Genomic DNA, 19,430 nt, shown 5'->3' with positions numbered 1-19,430 from the left:
GTCAGATATTCCCAAAAATAATCATAGCCTGACGAGGATGGTACGCATTTGTCAAATTAATCTCCCACCGGCATTGAGTTAAAATCCAATAACTTTAGTGTAGATCCACGTGCGTTTCATCTCATATGGTCCAGACGTCAAATAACGGATCGGAGGATGTGTGTCGCGCGGTTCCTTTCATATTTATGGCTTCATGTCATAAATCCTACCTGTAACTTGCGCGTCAAAGTGAGAGGGAAGTGCGGTTTCCTTCATACAAATTTCTCTCCTAGTCGCAAAGCAAAGGTGATCTCTGGGAGCAAAGAGGACTATGCTCCTTGAAGTCAAAGATACAGGTCTTTGGAGAGTATCCGGTACACGCCCACACCTCCTCCAACACCCCCTCTGTGTGTCAGATTCAGCAACACTAGGCTACAGTGTGTGTGTGTGTGTGTGTGTGTGTGTGTGTGTGTGTGTGTGTGTGTGTGCACCTACTCGACTTGTGTTCCTGTTGATGCATGACAAGAACACATCATTCAGCAACACTGAACAGCATGGGCTCTTGAAACTTTAATTAACGGATTCAAACACCTGCATGTCAGTCCAACTTTATGATGAGGGTGTTTTCCTTCTTGCTGTTGTAATTTACTCACAAAAAAAGAACCACACACAAACACAACTCACAATACTGTCATGGCACGTCTTCTTTTTCGTCTTCTTTCGGCACCTCCTCTTTGCTTGCTCCCTACCTGCTTATCCATCAGTCTGTCTGTCTGTAAGCCCGGTCCTCTTCACTTGATCTGTTAAAGTTCCTTCACTGCACCTGCCTGCCTGTGTGTCTGCGCTCGGGTCCTTCCTGCCTGGGCTGCTACCACCAGCTCTGTAACAGTACGGTCTGACAAGCCAGTGACCCACCAGATGTTTTATTCAGAGATGAACTGTATGAGTTGTACACTCTCCTGTGCATCCAAGGTTGTTGGAAAACCTAGCCTTCAGCCTGTTAGCCTCCAGTATGCTGGCCACCGGCATGCTAGCCTTCAGCCTGCATCCCAGCCGCCGCTCCAGTCGATTAGGCTCGGGTTTGTGAGCCGGCAGTCCTGGCCTTTTCATGGGGTTCCGCGGAGGCCACAGAAGAAGCCGTGGTCGTCATGACTCTCAATGCCACAGGACTTCAGCTGCCCAGTGCCATAGAGCCTCAGCTGCACAGCAACCCCGAATCTCAGCTTCCCTGTGACCCAGAGCCTCAGTTGCCCAGCGACCAAGAGCTCCAGCTGCCCAGCTACCCAGGGAAAAGTCTCCGTTGCCCAGCACCACGACTGACGAACCAGACAGACCGTGTGGGTCCTGGCCGAGGTCTAACCTATTCCTTAGTTGGGGGTCCCTGCTTACATCTGTTCCTGAGTCAGCCCTCCTGTTTGTTTCTGAGGCTGTTCCTGAGTCGGCCCCCATCAAGCCTGTTCCTTAGTCTGTTCCTGTGGGGGCTTAAGTCAAGCCTTTTCCTGTGTCTTTTTTTGAGCTGGCTGTCAAGCCTACTCCTGGTCCCTGGTCGGCCATCCCTGCAGACGCCTGACCTGAAACCCTGTTGACCGCTCCAGCCGACCCCATGCCCAAACCCCAGTTGGCAGCCCCTGCCAATGCCCAGCCAGACCTCCCAGATCATCAGTCTGCTGTCTTCGCCGACACCCAGGCTAAACTCCAGCTGCCCACCATCTGAGGCCTGTACTACTTAGTTCAACATACCGGCTTCACTGAGCCTAACACTGGTCATCCTGGATAACCCGTCTCACGAAGCTGGTTATAAACTGGCTCAGTTAACTCTGGGTTTTCCTATCCAGTTACGAGCACGTTCGTGTGAAAGAGGTTGAGTTTTTAACTACAAGCAATATCGTCAGAACTAGGAATAAAGTATTTAATATGATATGTGAAGAAGCGGTAACACCTGTACATAAATTCAGTTGAAGTGACAGCCAAAAGTGACAGTCAGCCAAGTGAAATGTAAACAATATGACCACATAACTAGAATAGAAGAGACACGCTAGAAAAAAATGTCCAATTATTAGAGTCAGGCTAATGATATACTGTAAATAAGTACAGGAATTATTATTATTAAGTTTCTCAATGAGTCAGTATTTCTGGTCTTTTGTCTGGTGACGAACAAACTATTAAAGTGTTAAAAGTAGATGTTAAAGTAATGTCAGAATGTTTCTGATGCCAAAGCAAGAAGCAAGAGAGGAGAAGAGAGAAAAGAACAAAAATGTCTGACGAGGTCAATCTGACTGGCATGTTCGTTTATAATTATGGAAAATATTTAACAGTGTGTGGATAATTTTCTAATAAAAGACATCAGAGGGTTTAGTTTTTATTTCCAATTATCCTCACAGAGTCTCCTCATATTATTCTGAGCTGCAGTGATAGAATAAATCATTGATACTGTCTGGAATCCTATCGGAAATGAAAGAATCTTTGTGAAATTAAAATGAAGCTGTAATAGTTTTTTCTTTAGTCATGTAGTTTGATCGCCTTCCTTTTTTTAGAAACTCGCATGATTCATGTAACTGTTTCCAGGCCCAGAGGACCAATCCAATCCATTATTCCTCTTGGGCTTGAGAGTAACCATTTTAAAGTTCATAATCCAACTCACCTTGGAAAACCTCACCTTGGGGCCGTCTACACACAGTGCTGCTGCCACGAACAAGTTTTGTTTCCCCTCTAGAATCCATCTGCAGCATAACTTTATCTGTTTTGGGGTAAGCAATGTCAAGTGCCAGAGTTTTCATAAATATGTTTCAAGTCAGTGCTTTGATTTTTGCATGTTAGACTAATTGTAAGCAATTACAGCTAATTATTTTAGTTATTATGTGTAGTTTTAGTAATTGTGTGCATTATTGCGGATATATTTCTGCCCATACTATTTTGGTTTCAAAAGGTACCATAAACAGACACAAAATAAATGTGGCAGAAAAAGCTATAGTTTTTAGTATTTTGCAATTTGAGGTATATTTTGTCATTTTTGTGAACTGTATATAAAGTCTTCCCAGTTTATTGATAGTTATAGTTATTAAGTAGCATTTTGATGAAGAACTATATTCAATATCACCACATTTACTCTTCAGTCTAAATGTGGGTTGTAACGTTATATTAGCAAACTAATGTTACTTTTCTCAGCTACTGTAGTTACATAAAAATTACGGCTGCAGTTCTGGCCTGGCAGGGCATCACCAAAACAAGTGTCTAGTGATGTTAGTGACTGATCTGCAACCAGGTATAAAATGCTGATGCCAATCAGATTTCATCGAGGAGGACCATGCCCTGCCCTGCTCCTCGCGCTGAAGCCACTGTAAGTTAAATTCTCAAGGGGTATTTACAGTACAGTGCCATGAAAACTGAGAGGATCAGATACGATCGGATTATTGGTCAAATTAAACTGAATCTTGCTAAAAATTCAATGTAATTTCATTCAGCAGAGTTTAATTAATCTATTCTGTCTGTCAATCAAACCACCGTAGGGCGTGGGACTGCATGAAGTAGTCATGGAAGTGAAATAGGATCACCTTCAGGAATTTTCCCTCTCACCTTCAGGAGTTGTGTGCACATGAGAAAAATGAAAAAACAGAGCCAGCAGGAGATTTTATCAGGGTGCACCTACAGTTCTGCCCAGATCACTGTTATGAAAACAAACTCAAATCACTGAGCCTCCAACTCCAACTTCCTTTCACTTTCGTGTTGCCTCCTAGGGCGATCATTACTCTCAAATACCAGAATACCATAAAAAAAACATAGAGGAACACAGAGGAAACCTGTTAATAACTGTCCAAAGATGAACCACTAGATTTATACTGAACAGCAATTCACCATAAGTATTTGAAATGAAGGATTAAGTCTCTCCCTCTGCGCATGAGGCATGGACACTCGCACATGTGCAGAGAAACTAACATACAGTATTTAAACTTAGAAAAAGAAAATGCACTTACATGAAACAAATATGTACCTTCAGCTTAGGACTTTTATTTAGATGCTTTGGGATGATGATCCGAAGTCTCCCATACTACTTACCTTTTCCCTGCCTGGGTTACATACAGTAAGTGTGCTAGATTTTTGCTTTCCTACAAAGGCATCCAGTAAACCTAAATCTGTCTGACTCATGACTGCCCTCTGGTTCCTTCCCAAATTCCCTTGGGCTTGGGTTCTATGTTGGACCCCACTTCTCTGGCACAATTCCCGAGATGGGAAACAGAGAATTCCAGATAAATGAAGACCATATTCTGTTCTTTTTTCTCCAAACCAGAGTTATGCTATCAGAAAGTAGACTGCATGTGGTTTTAGCAGTCACATGATGCATCCATGTTTTCAAGGTATCGTTTTGGGTTTTTCTGTGAAGACCTTCAGACAACCTGGTCTGTGAGTTCATATGATCATGGATGGTTATTTACACTTAAATGTGGTTAGAACTATAAATGCACAGTAACATTTGCTTGGATACCTTGGTTTGTCATAGCTCATCAAGGTAATTAAAATGGAGTGAGGGTATGAAACCTAATAGTAGGCCTCATTTGATTAGATCTCTCTCACTTACAATAATTTTCATTGCATAATGCAACACATTTCAGTACTTAAATTATTTACCCCCTGTTCAGTATAATTGTCGTTGTAAAAATCCATCTTGGATCTACCAAGTATTCCCAACAGGAAATGTCGATCAGGAAATAATTCTTAGATCGCTGTGATAATTCTACAAAATCCTAGTTTGGTTTCAAAGTATAACATTTGTGTTGTATGTTCATCTTCTGCCTGCCAGATCTGCTGATGAAATGTTGTTTACAGCTGCCCCTTGATCTATTCAGCAGAGGGAAACTCATTGTAAAGCATTCTAGGCTTAACTGGTAGGCATATGGGAATGTAATACATTTCAAGAGGATTCCAGCTGCCACTTTGTCGTGTTTTTGTTGGCCTCCTCTTGTGTTTTGCTAGAAAACATATTGGGTTTGCAAAGCCTGGGATTTGCAGACTCATTACCCTGGAGTGCTTTGGAGCTACTGAGGCAGGGAGTGGAGAAACACTAAATAGACAGCATTAACATCTCAGAGGCTGCAGATATGTAAGTCGTGTTGAAATGAATGTGAGGACTGGTGATGAAAAATGGTTCTGCACATCTGATAAGGGTAAGAAAATTGAACCCAGAATGGGTGTGGATTTCTACTGTGATGTAGAGCCACTGATAACAGAGAATTTTTTTTTCAGTATAGACAAAAGCCACACTACCGGCTCTTCATTACTCTATATATCAGTAGAACCATTCTAATTAGATACAGCAATAAACCTTTGCACACAGACACTTATAGAAGCCTGCCATGAAGACAATCATTTCCTGGCTGTTCATCAGTTACATTTATACTCTAAATCCTGGCAGCATTGGTGTAATATTCTTTGTAGTTACGTACATAGAGTGATGATATACAGAACAGAGAAAGTGTGTCACGTCACAATAGCAAATTCGACCTCAAACTATGTCACTTCCTGGCACATTTCAGAGCACAGACCGCACATATTGCCTGAGTCCCATTGCCTATTTTAACTTGTCATGCTTCAAAGCTTTATGCTTTCTTGTCTTTGCTTGCTTGGCCTGAATCAGTAACATACTAGATGTTTTTCCTCTGCATGTGGTGAAAGGCTGGAAGAGGGTACTAAGGCTCTCCAGAAAGAATAATTCCAACGTGAGTATTATAAAAATAAGGTCAGCAAGATGCCTCCCTTATAGGTAACAGCTGATGCACCTGGATCCCACAGATTTCCTTGCTTTGTGGTTGCTGTTGAGGGGAATACAGTTTGCCAGGACTGATGACTATCAGGCACTGGAAATTGTATGACCTGCGGGATGCTTCACAGCAAGTGGTACTACGAGATATATGCGAAACCCACACCGTGGTAAAATCTATAGTCAATTTAAGACAGTCAAAGGGGGTCTTTCAAATAAAAAAACTATAATCAAGATGGAAATCTAAATTGGAGAATTAAGTTGTAATTCAACTTAAGATCAACAGGAAATATGGGCTATATGTTTGGATGACACAAACCCACGGGTTGATCCTCAAAAATAATTTCCATTTCCATTCCAATGGTAATGGAAATGGAACTCCTGGCAAAGGGCTAACTTCGATTTTGGAAGACACAGCAACTTATGTAGGAATAATGCAATAATTTGACTACATTGTGTTTGAATATAAGGGCATTTGTGGTTGGGTGTTAGGTTCCTTTGCATCTCCGAGCTCAAATTTGATCCGTTTTATATGTACATCTACTCCGCAGCAAAAAAGAAAGTTTTCTTGTCTGAAGCTTGCCCAAGCAGATGAAAGAAAACTGATGCCATCTAATAGCCAGGTGTTTTGCATATGTAATATGATATAAACACTGCCACACTGGATTTTCTTGTCTGTTCTTTGTATCCGCTCTTGTTTAAAATAACACCTTTATGGAATCACTTAGAAGAAAATCAGTTTTTCTAACTACACATTAAGTTACATTACAAGTTATAGCTGTAATTCCCATGAAATGACATACAAATAAAGCACTCAACTGTAGAGATATTCTGCGTGGTAGGAGGTTTCGAAACTGGGTTTTGGCTCAACTGAGTGATCTTATTACACACCGCTGAGAGGCCCGGACTATGTTCTCTACTACTGTAAACATTTTGGTAGCTGTCCAAATCATATATCCATCTAGCCCGTTATGGTTATTTATGTCAGAGTCTAAAGAATAGTTGATTGTTTGATTAGTGGTGGGTGGCTGAGAAAGAAAAAGGCACAGCGAGCGGCGTAGGAGATCTATTTATGTAGCCTTTCACAGGACTCTGACTCAGGTGAGTGGTCCGTTTACAGTGCTGACAGGAGGGAGTTTAAAAAAATAAATGCAAATGTTTTTATGAATTAGATGAAGATTGAGCTGTTGTGTAATGCTATATCTATCAGAAATAGGGAATACCACGTATCCCATTCCCTGTACCACAGTCCATCATGGTTTTATCATAACAACCTTAATTGTTTAAGATATGTACCAGCTAATTTCTTTTAGGAAAGTAATGCACACTGAAACCTATACAGGTTAGATACAATCCATTAACTATTAGCTGATTTGTTAGGAGGTGAAAATGCAGGGTCTGTGTTTTGTCAGTGAGCCATATAGGATCCATCTTAAACTTGATAGCAATGGACCAAAGGTTAGGCTTTAGAAGGAGTTTAACATGTTTTATTCGAGATTTATTGTGCATGATTTTAGCAACAAAACTCCTGTTTTAAAACACAACCTACTGAACTCTAGTGAGTCTGTCTCCTCTCTTTCTGTACGCAGTGTTGCCATGGCCCCAATAACACTGGTAGACATGTGCTGTACTGCTGTGCTGATCAAATAGGCACTGTTTTTAATTATTATTTTTAATGTCATTCTGTCAGCAAAGGTTCCCCAACTATGAAAACAATCTACAATAGTTCACATTGCAAACAATAGCGATCCTAAGACTATGAATGACTACAGGCCAGTAGCACTGACCTCACTAGTTATGAAGTCTTTTGAAAAGTTGATGAAAAAAGGAAATTGTGGACAGAACGTTTGGATATCAAACCAGCAGGGGGTTCATTTATAAGCGCTTAGATGGTAGTAACATCCATGCCAGACTGTTGTTTGTGGACTTCTTATTAGCTTTTAACACCATACAGACTCACCTGCTGGTGCGTTTTGGATTGGAGACTTACACTGTTGGTTCGATCTTGGAATTCCTCACCAAGAGAGCTCAGAGAGTGACAGTGAATGGACATTTCTTTGTACTAACTTCAACATCAACCAGCTTTCACCAGGGCTGTGTTGTGTCTCTTCTCCTGTATATCCTATACAGTAACGAATGCCGTTGGAAACCGTCACATTGTGTGGTTTGCAGATGATATGAATACAGTGAGCCTACTGAAGGAGAGGGAAATGTCCCATGGTCCTTACATAGATTTTTCAGGATGGTATCAAGAAGCATTTTTGGAATTAAATGTGACAAAAACCAGGGATATGTGCATTTATTTTCGTTGTCATGACTCCAACGCTGTGAACGTTTTCTTTTATCTGTTGGTATGCAAACGAAAACAAAACTAATCAAGGCGTGTAGCAGAATCACAGGTACTCAACACAAAAGTCTGTCTAAGTTGTATAAAAAAACAGTTTTTAAAGTAAGCCATTCTGTCTGATAGCACCCATCCACGGCACCTGGAGTTTCAGACCTTGCCTTTGGGTTCCCGCTGCAAATACCCACTAACCAAAACTAACAGATACAAACACAGAAACAAACCCTCCTTTATACCCTTAACCCCATTTCACCACACTCCCATAGAAAAATCTAATATCGGCTTGATCACTCAGTCAGTCAGGCTTGGTAAACATTACTTTTAATTATAGTATTTCTTAAATATAGAGTACTTATGTTCTTTATGTTTATCAATTTATTTACCTTTTATCATTTGGTATTGATTTGCCTTCTGTGTTTTTTGACATCGTATTATTACTGCTGCACAGCCAATTGCCCCTCTGGGGACAAATAAAGTTCTACTTGACTTGACTTGATTTGAAGTATGATCCAGCTCTCTCCACTGCAGACTATTTTCTTTCATAATCTTCTTGTCATGGTAAATCACTGTGTGCAATCACTGGGCCATTTGTCCCGCGGGCATGTTTTGTCATTAAAGCAAGACACTACAGGTGAATAGGCAAACAATTTTATCTTATAAATATCACCATAAAACTTCCCCAGTTGAATACTCACATTAAGACACTTATTTTTTGTATTACAAGTTTTCTGAAATTGTATTTGTCTGCCAAGGAGGTTATGTAATCACCCGTGTCTGTTGGTTTGTGTGTTTGTTTTTGATTGATTGTCAACAGGGACGAATCCATTCAGTTTTGGGACAGAATTTGATATTTTTCCTCTGAAGTCTGGTGTATGTTGTTTGATATTGGCTTTGGCGGAAATCTGCGCTCTACTGAGCGCATTTTCTGGTTTGTTCGTTTGTTTATTTGTCAGCAAGATTTCGCAAAAAGTACAGAACCGATTTGCACCAAACTTGGTGGAGGGATGGGGCATGGGCCAGAGAAGAACCCCTTAAATTTCGGTGTGGATCCAGAAATTTTTATAGAACTTTCCTTAACATTATGTGCTTTACTGAGTGCCAATCTGGTTAAATATGTGCCAATTTGCATAAATTACAACATAAATTCGAACAGAAATCTCAGCATTGCATAAAGCCAGGTTCAAGATCCCTGTTTCAATTTGTTTTCATGTCAGAGCCAAAGTTTTTTACACAGGGAATTCGGATATCTCCTTTTATCACTCCATAAATCAGAAAATACTGTTAACAGCCATAAAAATTAAATATATACATTTTTGTCATTTAGGAATTAAATGTTATATAAATCAGGCTATGAATGATATATGAACACATCTGTCTATAAAATCCTTCATAACACAGACAGGAATGAAACTGTAAAGTTTTGTGTATGTAAGTGCTACTGAAGTGGAGATTTCTGGTATGAGAAAAAACTCATTTTGAGAAAGATATGTATTGTAATTGAAATCCACAGACGTACATAGACAAAGTGTAATAAGATGAAATGTGTATTTTTCGACGTTTTCTTTTCACTAGTCTGAAAGAAGACATGTTATCGAAGCAAAATAGTCCAAAATGTCAAAATTGACCAGTGAGTGAAAAAAAATGATGTTTTTGCCTGTAGGCTAGTGTCTCGCCTTAAAATCGTACAGAAAAGCTACCAACATCAATCCGTTAACGTTGTTGTTTTCAGAAATATGCTAATAGTGTGCATGATTTTATCAGTGGGTCACATTTGACATTTGAAATAATAATGCAAAAAAAAAAAAATTATTATTATTTTACCATAATTTGGATAATTTGCTTATGTCAGTATATCACACTGTCTATTAGATGGAGGAATAAAAAATTCCCAGAAGTGATTAAGTTGTAAATCAACCTTATCTTTACGTTTAAAAGTGAAACCTATTTTTGGCCTACCTCAAGCCTACTGAATTTAGCTTCCGTACATATATCTACTGACAGATATGTTATTAAAGATTATAGGTCTACATACAGGAAAATAATTTGACAGGTTACTTGCAGGGAATACTTAATGCTGAAAGAAAAATGTATTCCCAATAAAGGGAATGAATAAACATTTGCTGCGAGCAGAGGCATCATTCTACTCAAAGTTTTGGCGCCACCTAGTGGTGATTTGATCGAATAGTTGAGGGTCAGTGATGGACGTGAGCAAAACAGCAAAGAAAAAGAAAAGCTGAGCCCGAAATGGACTTGCAGGAAGGGTAATTTTTTAAAAACTGATATATTTATATTTTTGCGATCCATTTTTAGCCTAATAATAAACGTATATATTTTATATATTTAAAATGATGTAATTTCCCTGTAATTCCTTTGTAGCTTTCTCCGTTATCCTCATTATTTTGTCCACCCAATTAATATCAATGAGGGTAGGCCAAATAACAGAAGGAGCTCTCTGTGTAATGCAATAGAGTTCAACAGGACCAAAAACTACATCCTCCAAAATGACCAGACACGATCAACTTCTCTCTAAATCAGTTTAAACAAAAACTTAAAAAACGACAATAACCTCGCGAAAGTAGGCCGGTATTGCGGGAGTCTTTTCTGAGACCGCGTTACGTTTAGTTAGGTGCGGCCACACCCGTGGTAAAGGTTTCTAACTGCTACGGGAAAAACACGGGGACAATCTTCCCCCGTCAGTCGGTACTGCGGTTACCATAGCAGCGGCTATGTGTTGTCAAACCACCACGAAGCATCGCAGGTTCCGTCTGAACCAGCAGACTGTTGACAACGGCATTTACCCACTCATATTTTTTAATATTGCTGCAGTGACCACCATAATTTGCTACCAGTTCAAGGTGTGTGCACCCATGTCAAAGTATAAGGTAAAGAGAAAGCGTACTTTTTTTGTTGTCTTGTCGGCATCGTGTTGATGTGATAATAGATGTGGATGTGATATAGCTTAGCTTAGCTCGTGCTAGCCAAGTTCTACTTTATGAGTACATGTAAGGTAATGAAAAAGAAGACCTCTGTTCGTGGTTTCATTAAACTCTCCCCAGTAGCTGGTTGGAAGAATTAGCAAATAAGTAGGTCGTAGGGTTAGGGTTTATCCCCAGTTTGAATGTAAAGGTAAATTCATACATGAGAGGCACAAACTGAGGCTAGGTTAGAGTTAGGTTGTAAACTTAGCTAGTAATAAAGAAGCCAGAGGAGTTGCCAACTACTGCGTAGTTTTCAGTTGTAAAGTGCAAAAAGTTTTACTTTGTACATCAGGTCACTGGGATTTAGGTCTTGGTTTGCTTTCTTCGCCCTTGCAGACATCTGGATACAAAGGTTCATGTGACTGTGGCAAAAATGAGGAACGGTGGGTGTTTTTTTAAGTTGGCTGTAAACAGTTATTCACAAGTACTGGTAACATTGACTATGGTGCAATGTCTGCTCAGGGAGGGAAGAAGCTGTGTGCGTTACAAATGTGGCCTACTCAACACCATACAGGATGTCCTGCGCCAAAGACCAGGCTGGGTTGAAGCCAAAGAGTGAGTAGGACTGTCTTTTTGTCATCACACCAGCATCTTAGTTGAATTTACTGGCTTGTGTATGAAAGCTATTCTATTTCCCACAGTGATGGAGAGTGGGATTTCAACTGGTGTGATGTTGGCTGGGTCAGGGAGAATTTCGATCATACGTACATGGAGGAACATGTAAGGATAAACCACTTTCGCAACCATTATGAGGTGAGGTAGCATCAGTCTAGCATGCTATGATACTGTAAATTGGAGATTTTAGCAGTAATAAGCATATGTCATTAAAAACAAAAGTCATCTAGTATTTTTTCTGTGTTTCTTTATTTTATGTTACAGCTGACTCGCAAAAACCTCATGGTGAAAAACCTCAAAAGATACAGGAAAAACCTTGAAAGGGATATTGGTCACATTGAGGCGTCGAAATGTGATTTTTTCCCCTGCACATTTGCACTTCCCAGCGAGTATCATCTATTTGTAGAGGAGTTCAAAAGAAGCCCTGGCACCACCTGGATCATGAAGCCGGTAAGCTAAAGTGCACTACAGATGTAATCCAGTGATATAAATTGATCTTTCATTCAGTATTTAGATGATCTCAGGTATCCGAGTTACTAAGATTAAGTACAAAATTGAATTTAAGCCATGAGAATTAACTGGTATGTTTTAGGTAGCAAAATCCCAAGGGAAGGGCATTTTCCTGTTCAGGAAACTGAAAGACATCATGGATTGGAAGAAGGTAATGTGTTCTGATTTCACGAAGGATTTGGGTGTAAATGAAATGACTCAAAACAGGCATACTACATTACACACACACACACACACACACACACACACACACACACACACCTATTCAGATTGATAATACTGTTCTCGCACAGGATGGCACCCGCTCAGAGGAACATAGGGATGCAGCTCAAGTGGAAAGCTATGTGGCACAACGCTACATTGAGAATCCCTACCTAATTAATGGTAATAAAATGAATGAAAATACATTTTACTGTAAATCGGTTTTGGACAATCATCAAATGTTCTAAAAAATAATTTTACAAGACTAAAAAAGGACAAATTGGGAAAAGGAGAATTCATGACCAAATAGAAGATTTACTATTCTTGCTTCAGCTCTTTTTATGTTTGTTGTCTCCACAGGCAGGAAATTTGATCTGAGGGTCTATGTGCTGGTCACATCAGTACGTACTGAACCTTGTATAGCACAATATTTAATCCAAGATGTACATTTTGCTTTAATCAGTGCGTGTTTATGTGTGTTTCAGTATGTTCCCTTGAAGGCCTGGCTGTATCGAGATGGCTTTGCCCGCTTCTCAAGCACCCGCTTCTCCCTTAGCAGTATTGATGACAAGTGTATCCATTTTCTTTTCTTTTTTTGGTGTCATGACATTTTGTCACCATTCATCTGAAAGTCGTTCCACTTATGTGATAGTTAGTGTCTGAGTTTTTAGTACCAACAATTCCCTTAACAAGTTGATGCTTTGTGGGATGAAATATTCTAGCAAAGTCAGTTTGAAATAGCCGTTTGACCCAATTTTTGAGTCTGTTGTTCCCAATTTTGCCGCTTTCATCCACATCCCTATGGGAGGCATGATTACATCATTAAAGTTCCCAAATTCTCCTTAGTGCCTCTTTTCAGATATGCATCTCACCAATGTGGCTGTTCAAAAAACAGCACCTGACTATGATCCTGAAAAGGTGTGTAATTCAAGAACCCCAAAGAATAGGTAATAGATTGTGTTATACTTTTGTCAGTTTTTCTGAAATTTCTCCCCTTTGACTAATTCTACCTCTTCTTTTTGCTGCATTGTTCTATCCATCTCTAAATAGGGATGTAAATGGCAGATGCAGCAGCTTCGAAGATACCTGACTGCAAAACACGGTAGAGAGATGGTAGAAACCCTGTTTAAGCAGATGGATAACATCTTTGTCCGCAGTCTACTGAGTGTACAAAAGGTCATTATAAATGACAAACACTGCTTTGAGCTCTATGGTTACGACATTCTACTGGATCAGAACATCAAACCGTAAGTGCTCACACACATAGTGTGCGCACGTCATCACAGTGCATCACCAGATACACACTTTCACTTGCAAACAAGCACCACTAAGGCATGCATGCTCACAAATAAGCACAAAAAAACCCCACATGCACAGACAAGCAAAAATGGCAAACAGTTGTTATGCCACTGTGGATACTCCAAAACAAAGCAGTAAATCTGCCAGCGCTAGGCACCTGGATAGAACCGTGTAGGAATTACCTCATAATTCTCCACAGCATATCTAAAATGCTGACAGGTGTGCAATCCTGCTGTAAATAATAACACACACACACTAATAACAGTGTCTCTCCCCAGTACCATTCATTCACTTGCATATGTTTACTTAACGATCTTTATTTAACTGTTTGCTACTTCTCATCGATTGGCCTAATCAAAAGCCTATGTAAATGTTTGGTGAATGTCATCACCCTCCATCTTGTTGCAGGTGGTTAATTGAGGTGAATGCCTCTCCGTCACACACGCCTAGTAGTCAAGAGGATTACGAGATGAAGTGCAGACTGCTGGGAGACACTTTGAATGTTGTTGATATGGAGGCAAGGTGAAGGCCTCTTTCTCATCATGTGTTCAACTTATATTCAGCAAGGAACTAGGTCTTTCTGTCTCTCTATACACTATAGACATCACATTTTTTATTGATATTCATTAATCTATCAAAATTTGGAAGTATAATCTTTTGAGCATATTTTAGCACATTTGAAAGTTGAGAACATGGGTGGAAAGATACACCTTTGAAAAAAAAGGAACAGACTGTATGAGCAACAATTTTCCACGGATCACAAGGTGAATCCTTTACAACAGGCAAAAAGATGAGTTCCTTTTTCTCTTTCTGTTTTTTCTTATTAGGCTGACGGGCAAGGAAAAAAGGGTGGGTGGCTATGATCTCATGTGGAATGATGGGCCTGTCTATAGAGAAGACGTAAACCTGGAAACATTTGGCAGTTCATGTTTAACTGCCAACACACACTTAGGTAACTGAACTGTGCTGCTAATGCAAACTTGTTGAGGCAACAAGAGCCCCCATTTGCCCCAAAAAGTGCAAGTAAAGGCTCTAATAAACATGCTGAAGTTATACATGCAATGAAGACAATGGTATTGGATCACGTGGATATATGGATAAGCCCTTATCATTACTATTATTACTAATTACTGCAAATATACACTCATTCTTTGTTGCAGGGTGTGTGAATGACAGAGAGAAGCAGCTTTGCCGGCTACTAAAACCATTTCCAGGCCAGAAGAGGATGTAATCACATCATAACGTCTACATCCTAATACCATAGTAGTTGGTATGCAAGACTATCTTGTCGTGGTGGGTTCTAGGTGTGTGTGTTTGGGCATAGACATGCTAAGCAATACTTAGTTAGTTCCGTGATGATCTGTTCAGATTCCAACCTTGTTTAAAATCTGAATATGCTAACTAATGAAAAGGACATTTTCTTAAAACTACTGCAAACCTTATAAAGATTTAAATTGCAGGGTTTGAAGAGAAGTATACTGGTATAAAAATGTTCTGCTAGTGAATGCAGTAAATAGCATGATTTAATGACCATGAGCAGAGTGTGGTTATGTTTGGGATTTTAGCAGTATGTCGGTAATAAAGACAGTTGTGGATTGTGTAAAATTTATTTTGGTGCTCTTAAGAATGGCCAACAGATAATGCCCCTTGTGTGCAAAACATTTATTTCTATGTCTTACAAATACTTGCATTCAACATTGAGAAAATACATACCACAATCTTTCCGCGTGCGTGTCAACACAGTGTACACATAAATAATAACATCGCCACTCCTGGCCCCTTATCTATGGCTTTGATATTTTACATGAATATTAAGTAAAGAGGTGCAATCGGAATACATATCACATCATTTACACTGATGAAATGTTCCCATGAGTCATTTGCACATGGTAAATCACAAGTAATACGTAAGACACTCTAATGTAAAAACATAGTGTTTAAAGACTTCAAGTGTTCCTACAGCCTAACAGCTATGATGTGTTGAAATTTCACTGAATCCTCAGAATGACCAGAGGTACAGCATCAGTAGACATAAAGTTACATTCAGCTCTTTTGCTAACTAATTTTCTTTCTGTGCATGATAATGTAAACATGACAATGAGAATGATGAATACAAGTCAACCACAACACTTTTCATAAATATAACTATGGTATATAAAATTTGGAAAAATATGCATTTACATTCGTAGCAAACAATACACCATCTCCAATGATATAAAGAGCTCAGCTCTATGCAAAATACAGTTTATTATCATAGACTACAATTCAAGCTGTTCAAACATGAAAAGCCCTTGTAACCAAAATGTTAAACCATTGCACAAATATATCTGAAACAAATTACATTGCTGTAGTACACCACCACTTATTTCGCCTCCCTCTTTTCAGGCAAAGATGTTTCAACTGAACGTATGTCTTAAAATATGAGGCACCAAAAAAAAAAAAGATAAAGCAACATCATGTCAAGTAAGAGTATTGAAAATAAATACATTCCAACATCAAAAACTCCACTAGTAACGGCTACGGTTGTATTCAATGACTAAAATGTAATGATCTGTGTTAAACTTCACTATGGATTACTTATGCTGAAAGCGGTCCAACAGTACAGTAGATGCTAATTTTATGCCTATTTCAACATTAGTAGCACACTAAGAGATGACTGCAGTGCAACAGAGTTCCATTTACATAAAAGCTGTTTTTAGAATCCCAGTAGCGTTTAAGGTCATATTGAGCTTTCTGTCGAAAACACAGTCTGACTATACAATTACTGTACATTTTAAATGAAATACAGTGTTCATAATTCTGTTCTGTTTAAGTGTCATACACGTAATTTTATCTCTATTCTAGCTGCTCAATCTCTGATAGTTTTGACCTTTTGAAGGCTGTACACCACTGACTGATTTAGACTGCTGTACAACAGTTAGAACATGTTAGTATTACACAGATTACACAGAAAGCAAGCATGGGTTCAAGATCCTGTAGCAAGTAACCACTAAGTAAAGCGCTATACTGAAGATCTATAAGGGCTACTTTGCAACAAAGTGCACATTTTTTGTTTTGCCATTCTGCTTACTACTAAGCGGTGCTTTGGAGAGGGACTGTGACTCTTTAGCAGCTCTTTTCATGGCAGTTTTAGAGGTCTGACCTCCTGCCTCTGTGCTCTGCCAGTCTTTCTCCACTCTCTTTGAGGTGATGACCTCTCTCTTGCTTGCACCAAAAACACGTTTCTCTGCACCGGCTGCTTTAATGCCAACAGGCTCCTTTTTGACATCTGTCTCAGAGTTAGCTCTGACGCGGCTTTTCCTCACCTGACCTTTACAGTTTGGGTTAGTCCCAGATTCCTGGGGTTGCTTTCGGGCATTGCCTGCAGCCTGCATGTGCCTCAGATGACTCCTTCCTGCTGAGGGGCTAACCGGGGTCTGGGCTCCTCCTCCACCCCCGCCTTGTCCACCCGGGCTCCTCCCTTCCGTGGAGGGTGCTCGGGTCTCGCTGCTGCTCCGCTTCGCCGGCGCCCCAGGTCTGGCTTTGCGCTCCAGCAGTGGGCTAAGCCGCGAGTGGCGCTGGTAGGCATAGGCAGAGCAGCTTCCATTGCACATCGGATAGCGAATGTGACAGTGGGGGCAAACTGGAAAGCGGGAGAGCTGGTGCTGGGTTGAAGCAGGTGATGGGGGGTTGTTGACAGGTGCAAATGGGAAGGCTCGCTGTGTGTGCCGCAGTCCTTTAGGGGAGTTGAGTCGGGACGGTGGAGCTGTGTGAGGCCTGGGTGGGTGAGCCGTAGTGGCAGCGGGGAAGGCCTGTGGCCTTTGACGACCCCCAGGCGGACGGCTGCTCTCCGCTTGCACTGTTTGGATCTGGAGCCACTCCAGCTGCAGCAGTCTCTCTAGGTACTTCTCTAAGGGCCCTACAGGCTTGGGCCGGGGGGCACCACGGCCCTCTGTATGAAGAAACACCGCCAGCTGTCTCAGGCTCCAGCTGTTGAAGGGAGGAGGCAGAAAGTCTTGGTAACTGTAGCTGGGTTTTTCACTCTCGTCTTCGTCACCCACAGTCCCACGGGGTCCTGGGAAGTCCGGGGGAAAGTCATTAGTGTTGATGACCTCGGCCCGGAGGTTGAGGTGAGGAGGGGTGCAGGGGGTACAGGGAGAGGGCAGTACAGGAAGCCTCTCAGAGTCTGACAGATCACTGGCACTGTCAGTGTCATCATCCTTCTGGTTGTAGTGCTGCTGCAGTGCCTCTGAGGTGGGGGCTGGGGAGTGGGTTAGGGGGTGTGCTGGCATGTGTCGTAGCCCTGATATTGGGGAGAGAGGCAGGGAGAGGGCTCGCCGATTTTTCCCCATCCCCCCAGGATTCGGCCGTAGCTCATTGCTGCATTGTGACATCCGTTGATTTTCTCGTTTTTCCTCCTTCCTGTGCACAGATGATTGTTTGCGGATTTGAGGTCTCGAATCTCCTTCTTCTTCCGGGCTGTTAAGAGACAGACAAGTGGAAGGACAAGCTGTTGGGGATTTAGGGATTTACTGAAGAAGCAGAACGTGCAGTAAGACTGCACACCCTTCTCCACACATACCTGGAGAGTTTGCTTGTATTCCGTGTGGTGCCAGATTTCACCCTACCACCTTTTGACTGTGCACCCTGTATAACAATAATTGCAGAAATTGTTAGATTGTTTCAGAGTTTTATCAATAATATAGCCCAGAACACATGTTGCAACATTATCTTCCCTTAAATATTTCATATCCAAGGACAATAATGCTCGATTATCACCTCTCTGTAAATATACTAGATTGCCAACCACTCACCTTCTGCACTGTTGTCACTGTGTCCTTATCCTGACCTGGTCCTGGAAGACCATTTTTCATTTGGCCCACTGGTTTCTTCATCTTATTACCCTTCTTTGAACTGTGGAAACATGACAGGGGTTTGTCAAACTCGCCTCTAACTTACGTCCGAGACAAAACATGACAAGTATCCTTTTGTCTCAAATGTATCACTGTAAAACTCGGCCTACCTGGTTACTGGTCCGCTGTTTTCGGTATTTTTTACGCGAATCTTCTCTTTGGAGACGACACGCTTCATTGTCGTGGATGCCGTGCGTTCCTGCATGATGGGCCCCATGATGCAGGTCGCCAGGGGGGATGTTGTTCTGAGTGCAGCGCAGTTAAATGGTACAGTGGCTAAAGAACCCAACCGACATCTCGGATCAGATACTCTATTCTGAGAATGAGGCTAAAAACACCCATTTTCTCAAAAGTGCTGCAATGCATCATGCGCAGATGTCGACAGTCGGCTCTCCGCTGCAGGTGAAACTCGTCCTATTATTTGTCGTCGACACGCCTCGGTGGTCGAATGACAATTCAGCGGTTATTTTTTTAACGAATTGCTTACAGCGGACGTATCGCTTTCTCGACAGACATCTTTCTCGCCATTAAAAATGCAAGACGGTCGCATACCGCATACGCTTTGTTCGGCTCGCCGTCCCAGTCAAGATGGGTTTGTTTACCTGCCGCTGACTGGCTCGCAGCTTGTGTCGAAGTGAGCAATCAGAGATGCATCATGGGACTTGAAGTACAGGCATACCAGTCGCTCTTTCAGACGAGATATGCTAACTCCTCTCCGGGGAGTCCACTTACAGCCGATAAACAATGGACGCAACTGGGGAAAAGGCTGGCTCTGTTTTTAAAGAAATAAGTTCAAAACAATGCACACAATTGTAACTGTTAATATTACGTTACTCTATCTCCCATGTCACGTCAGTGCT

At 41.1% G+C, this 19,430-nt stretch overlaps 2 protein-coding genes across 6 annotated transcripts; one reads left to right on the top strand and one right to left on the bottom strand.

The window, feature by feature from the left end:
- The first annotated feature begins 10,314 nt into the window (after nt 1-10,314).
- Nucleotides 10,315-15,231, top strand: ttll9 (tubulin tyrosine ligase-like family, member 9). Of its 5 annotated transcripts, none has more exons than XM_040153165.1 (14): nt 10,780-10,930; nt 11,390-11,436; nt 11,516-11,608; nt 11,695-11,806; nt 11,933-12,118; nt 12,261-12,329; nt 12,472-12,562; nt 12,740-12,780; nt 12,865-12,952; nt 13,239-13,297; nt 13,430-13,626; nt 14,087-14,200; nt 14,506-14,630; nt 14,839-15,231. In XM_040153165.1, the coding sequence occupies exons 1-14, from the start codon at nt 10,802-10,804 to the stop codon at nt 14,907-14,909; spliced, it is 1,422 nt and encodes a 473-aa protein (XP_040009099.1). In that variant the 5' UTR covers nt 10,780-10,801; the 3' UTR covers nt 14,910-15,231. The 5 variants fall into 5 exon arrangements, with proteins under 5 accessions (XP_040009101.1, XP_040009099.1, XP_040009098.1 ...); XM_040153164.1 differs by having other exon boundaries at nt 10,780-10,957; XM_040153167.1 differs by lacking the exons at nt 10,780-10,930; nt 11,390-11,436 and adding an exon at nt 10,315-10,336.
- Nucleotides 15,232-16,114: 883 nt separating this feature from the next.
- Nucleotides 16,115-19,274, bottom strand: fam217ba (family with sequence similarity 217 member Ba). Its single transcript, XM_040153310.1, has 4 exons — nt 18,681-19,274; nt 18,472-18,571; nt 18,240-18,304; nt 16,115-18,136 (listed from the first exon to the last, which is right to left on the bottom strand). The coding sequence occupies exons 1-4, from the start codon at nt 18,785-18,787 to the stop codon at nt 16,702-16,704; spliced, it is 1,707 nt and encodes a 568-aa protein (XP_040009244.1). The 5' UTR covers nt 18,788-19,274; the 3' UTR covers nt 16,115-16,701.
- Between the last annotated feature and the right edge of the window lie 156 nt (nt 19,275-19,430).

The sequence above is a fragment of the Xiphias gladius genome, chromosome 18 (assembly GCF_016859285.1).
Source record: "Xiphias gladius isolate SHS-SW01 ecotype Sanya breed wild chromosome 18, ASM1685928v1, whole genome shotgun sequence".
NCBI classification, from domain to species: Eukaryota; Metazoa; Chordata; class Actinopteri; order Istiophoriformes; family Xiphiidae; genus Xiphias; species Xiphias gladius.
Note: the sequence above shows the minus strand (reverse complement) of the source record. Positions and strands in the feature narration are given on the sequence as shown.

What these genes read in the sequence shown, in the direction of transcription:
- ttll9 (XM_040153164.1), top strand. Translation starts at nt 10,802, where the DNA reads ATGTGTTGTCAAACCACCACGAAGCATCGCAGGTTCCGTCTGAACCAG. An exon ending in CACCCATGTCAAAGTATAAG is followed by an intron (nt 10,958 to 11,389) that starts GTAAAGAGAAAG and finishes TCGCCCTTGCAG; the next exon opens with ACATCTGGATACAAAGGTTC. An exon ending in ACTTTCGCAACCATTATGAG is followed by an intron (nt 11,807 to 11,932) that starts GTGAGGTAGCAT and finishes TTTATGTTACAG; the next exon opens with CTGACTCGCAAAAACCTCAT.
- fam217ba (XM_040153310.1), bottom strand. Translation starts at nt 18,787, where the DNA reads ATGGGGCCCATCATGCAGGAACGCACGGCATCCACGACAATGAAGCGT. An exon ending in AACAGCGGACCAGTAACCAG is followed by an intron (nt 18,572 to 18,680) that starts GTAGGCCGAGTT and finishes ATGTTTCCACAG; the next exon opens with TTCAAAGAAGGGTAATAAGA. An exon ending in AATACAAGCAAACTCTCCAG is followed by an intron (nt 18,137 to 18,239) that starts GTATGTGTGGAG and finishes GTCTCTTAACAG; the next exon opens with CCCGGAAGAAGAAGGAGATT.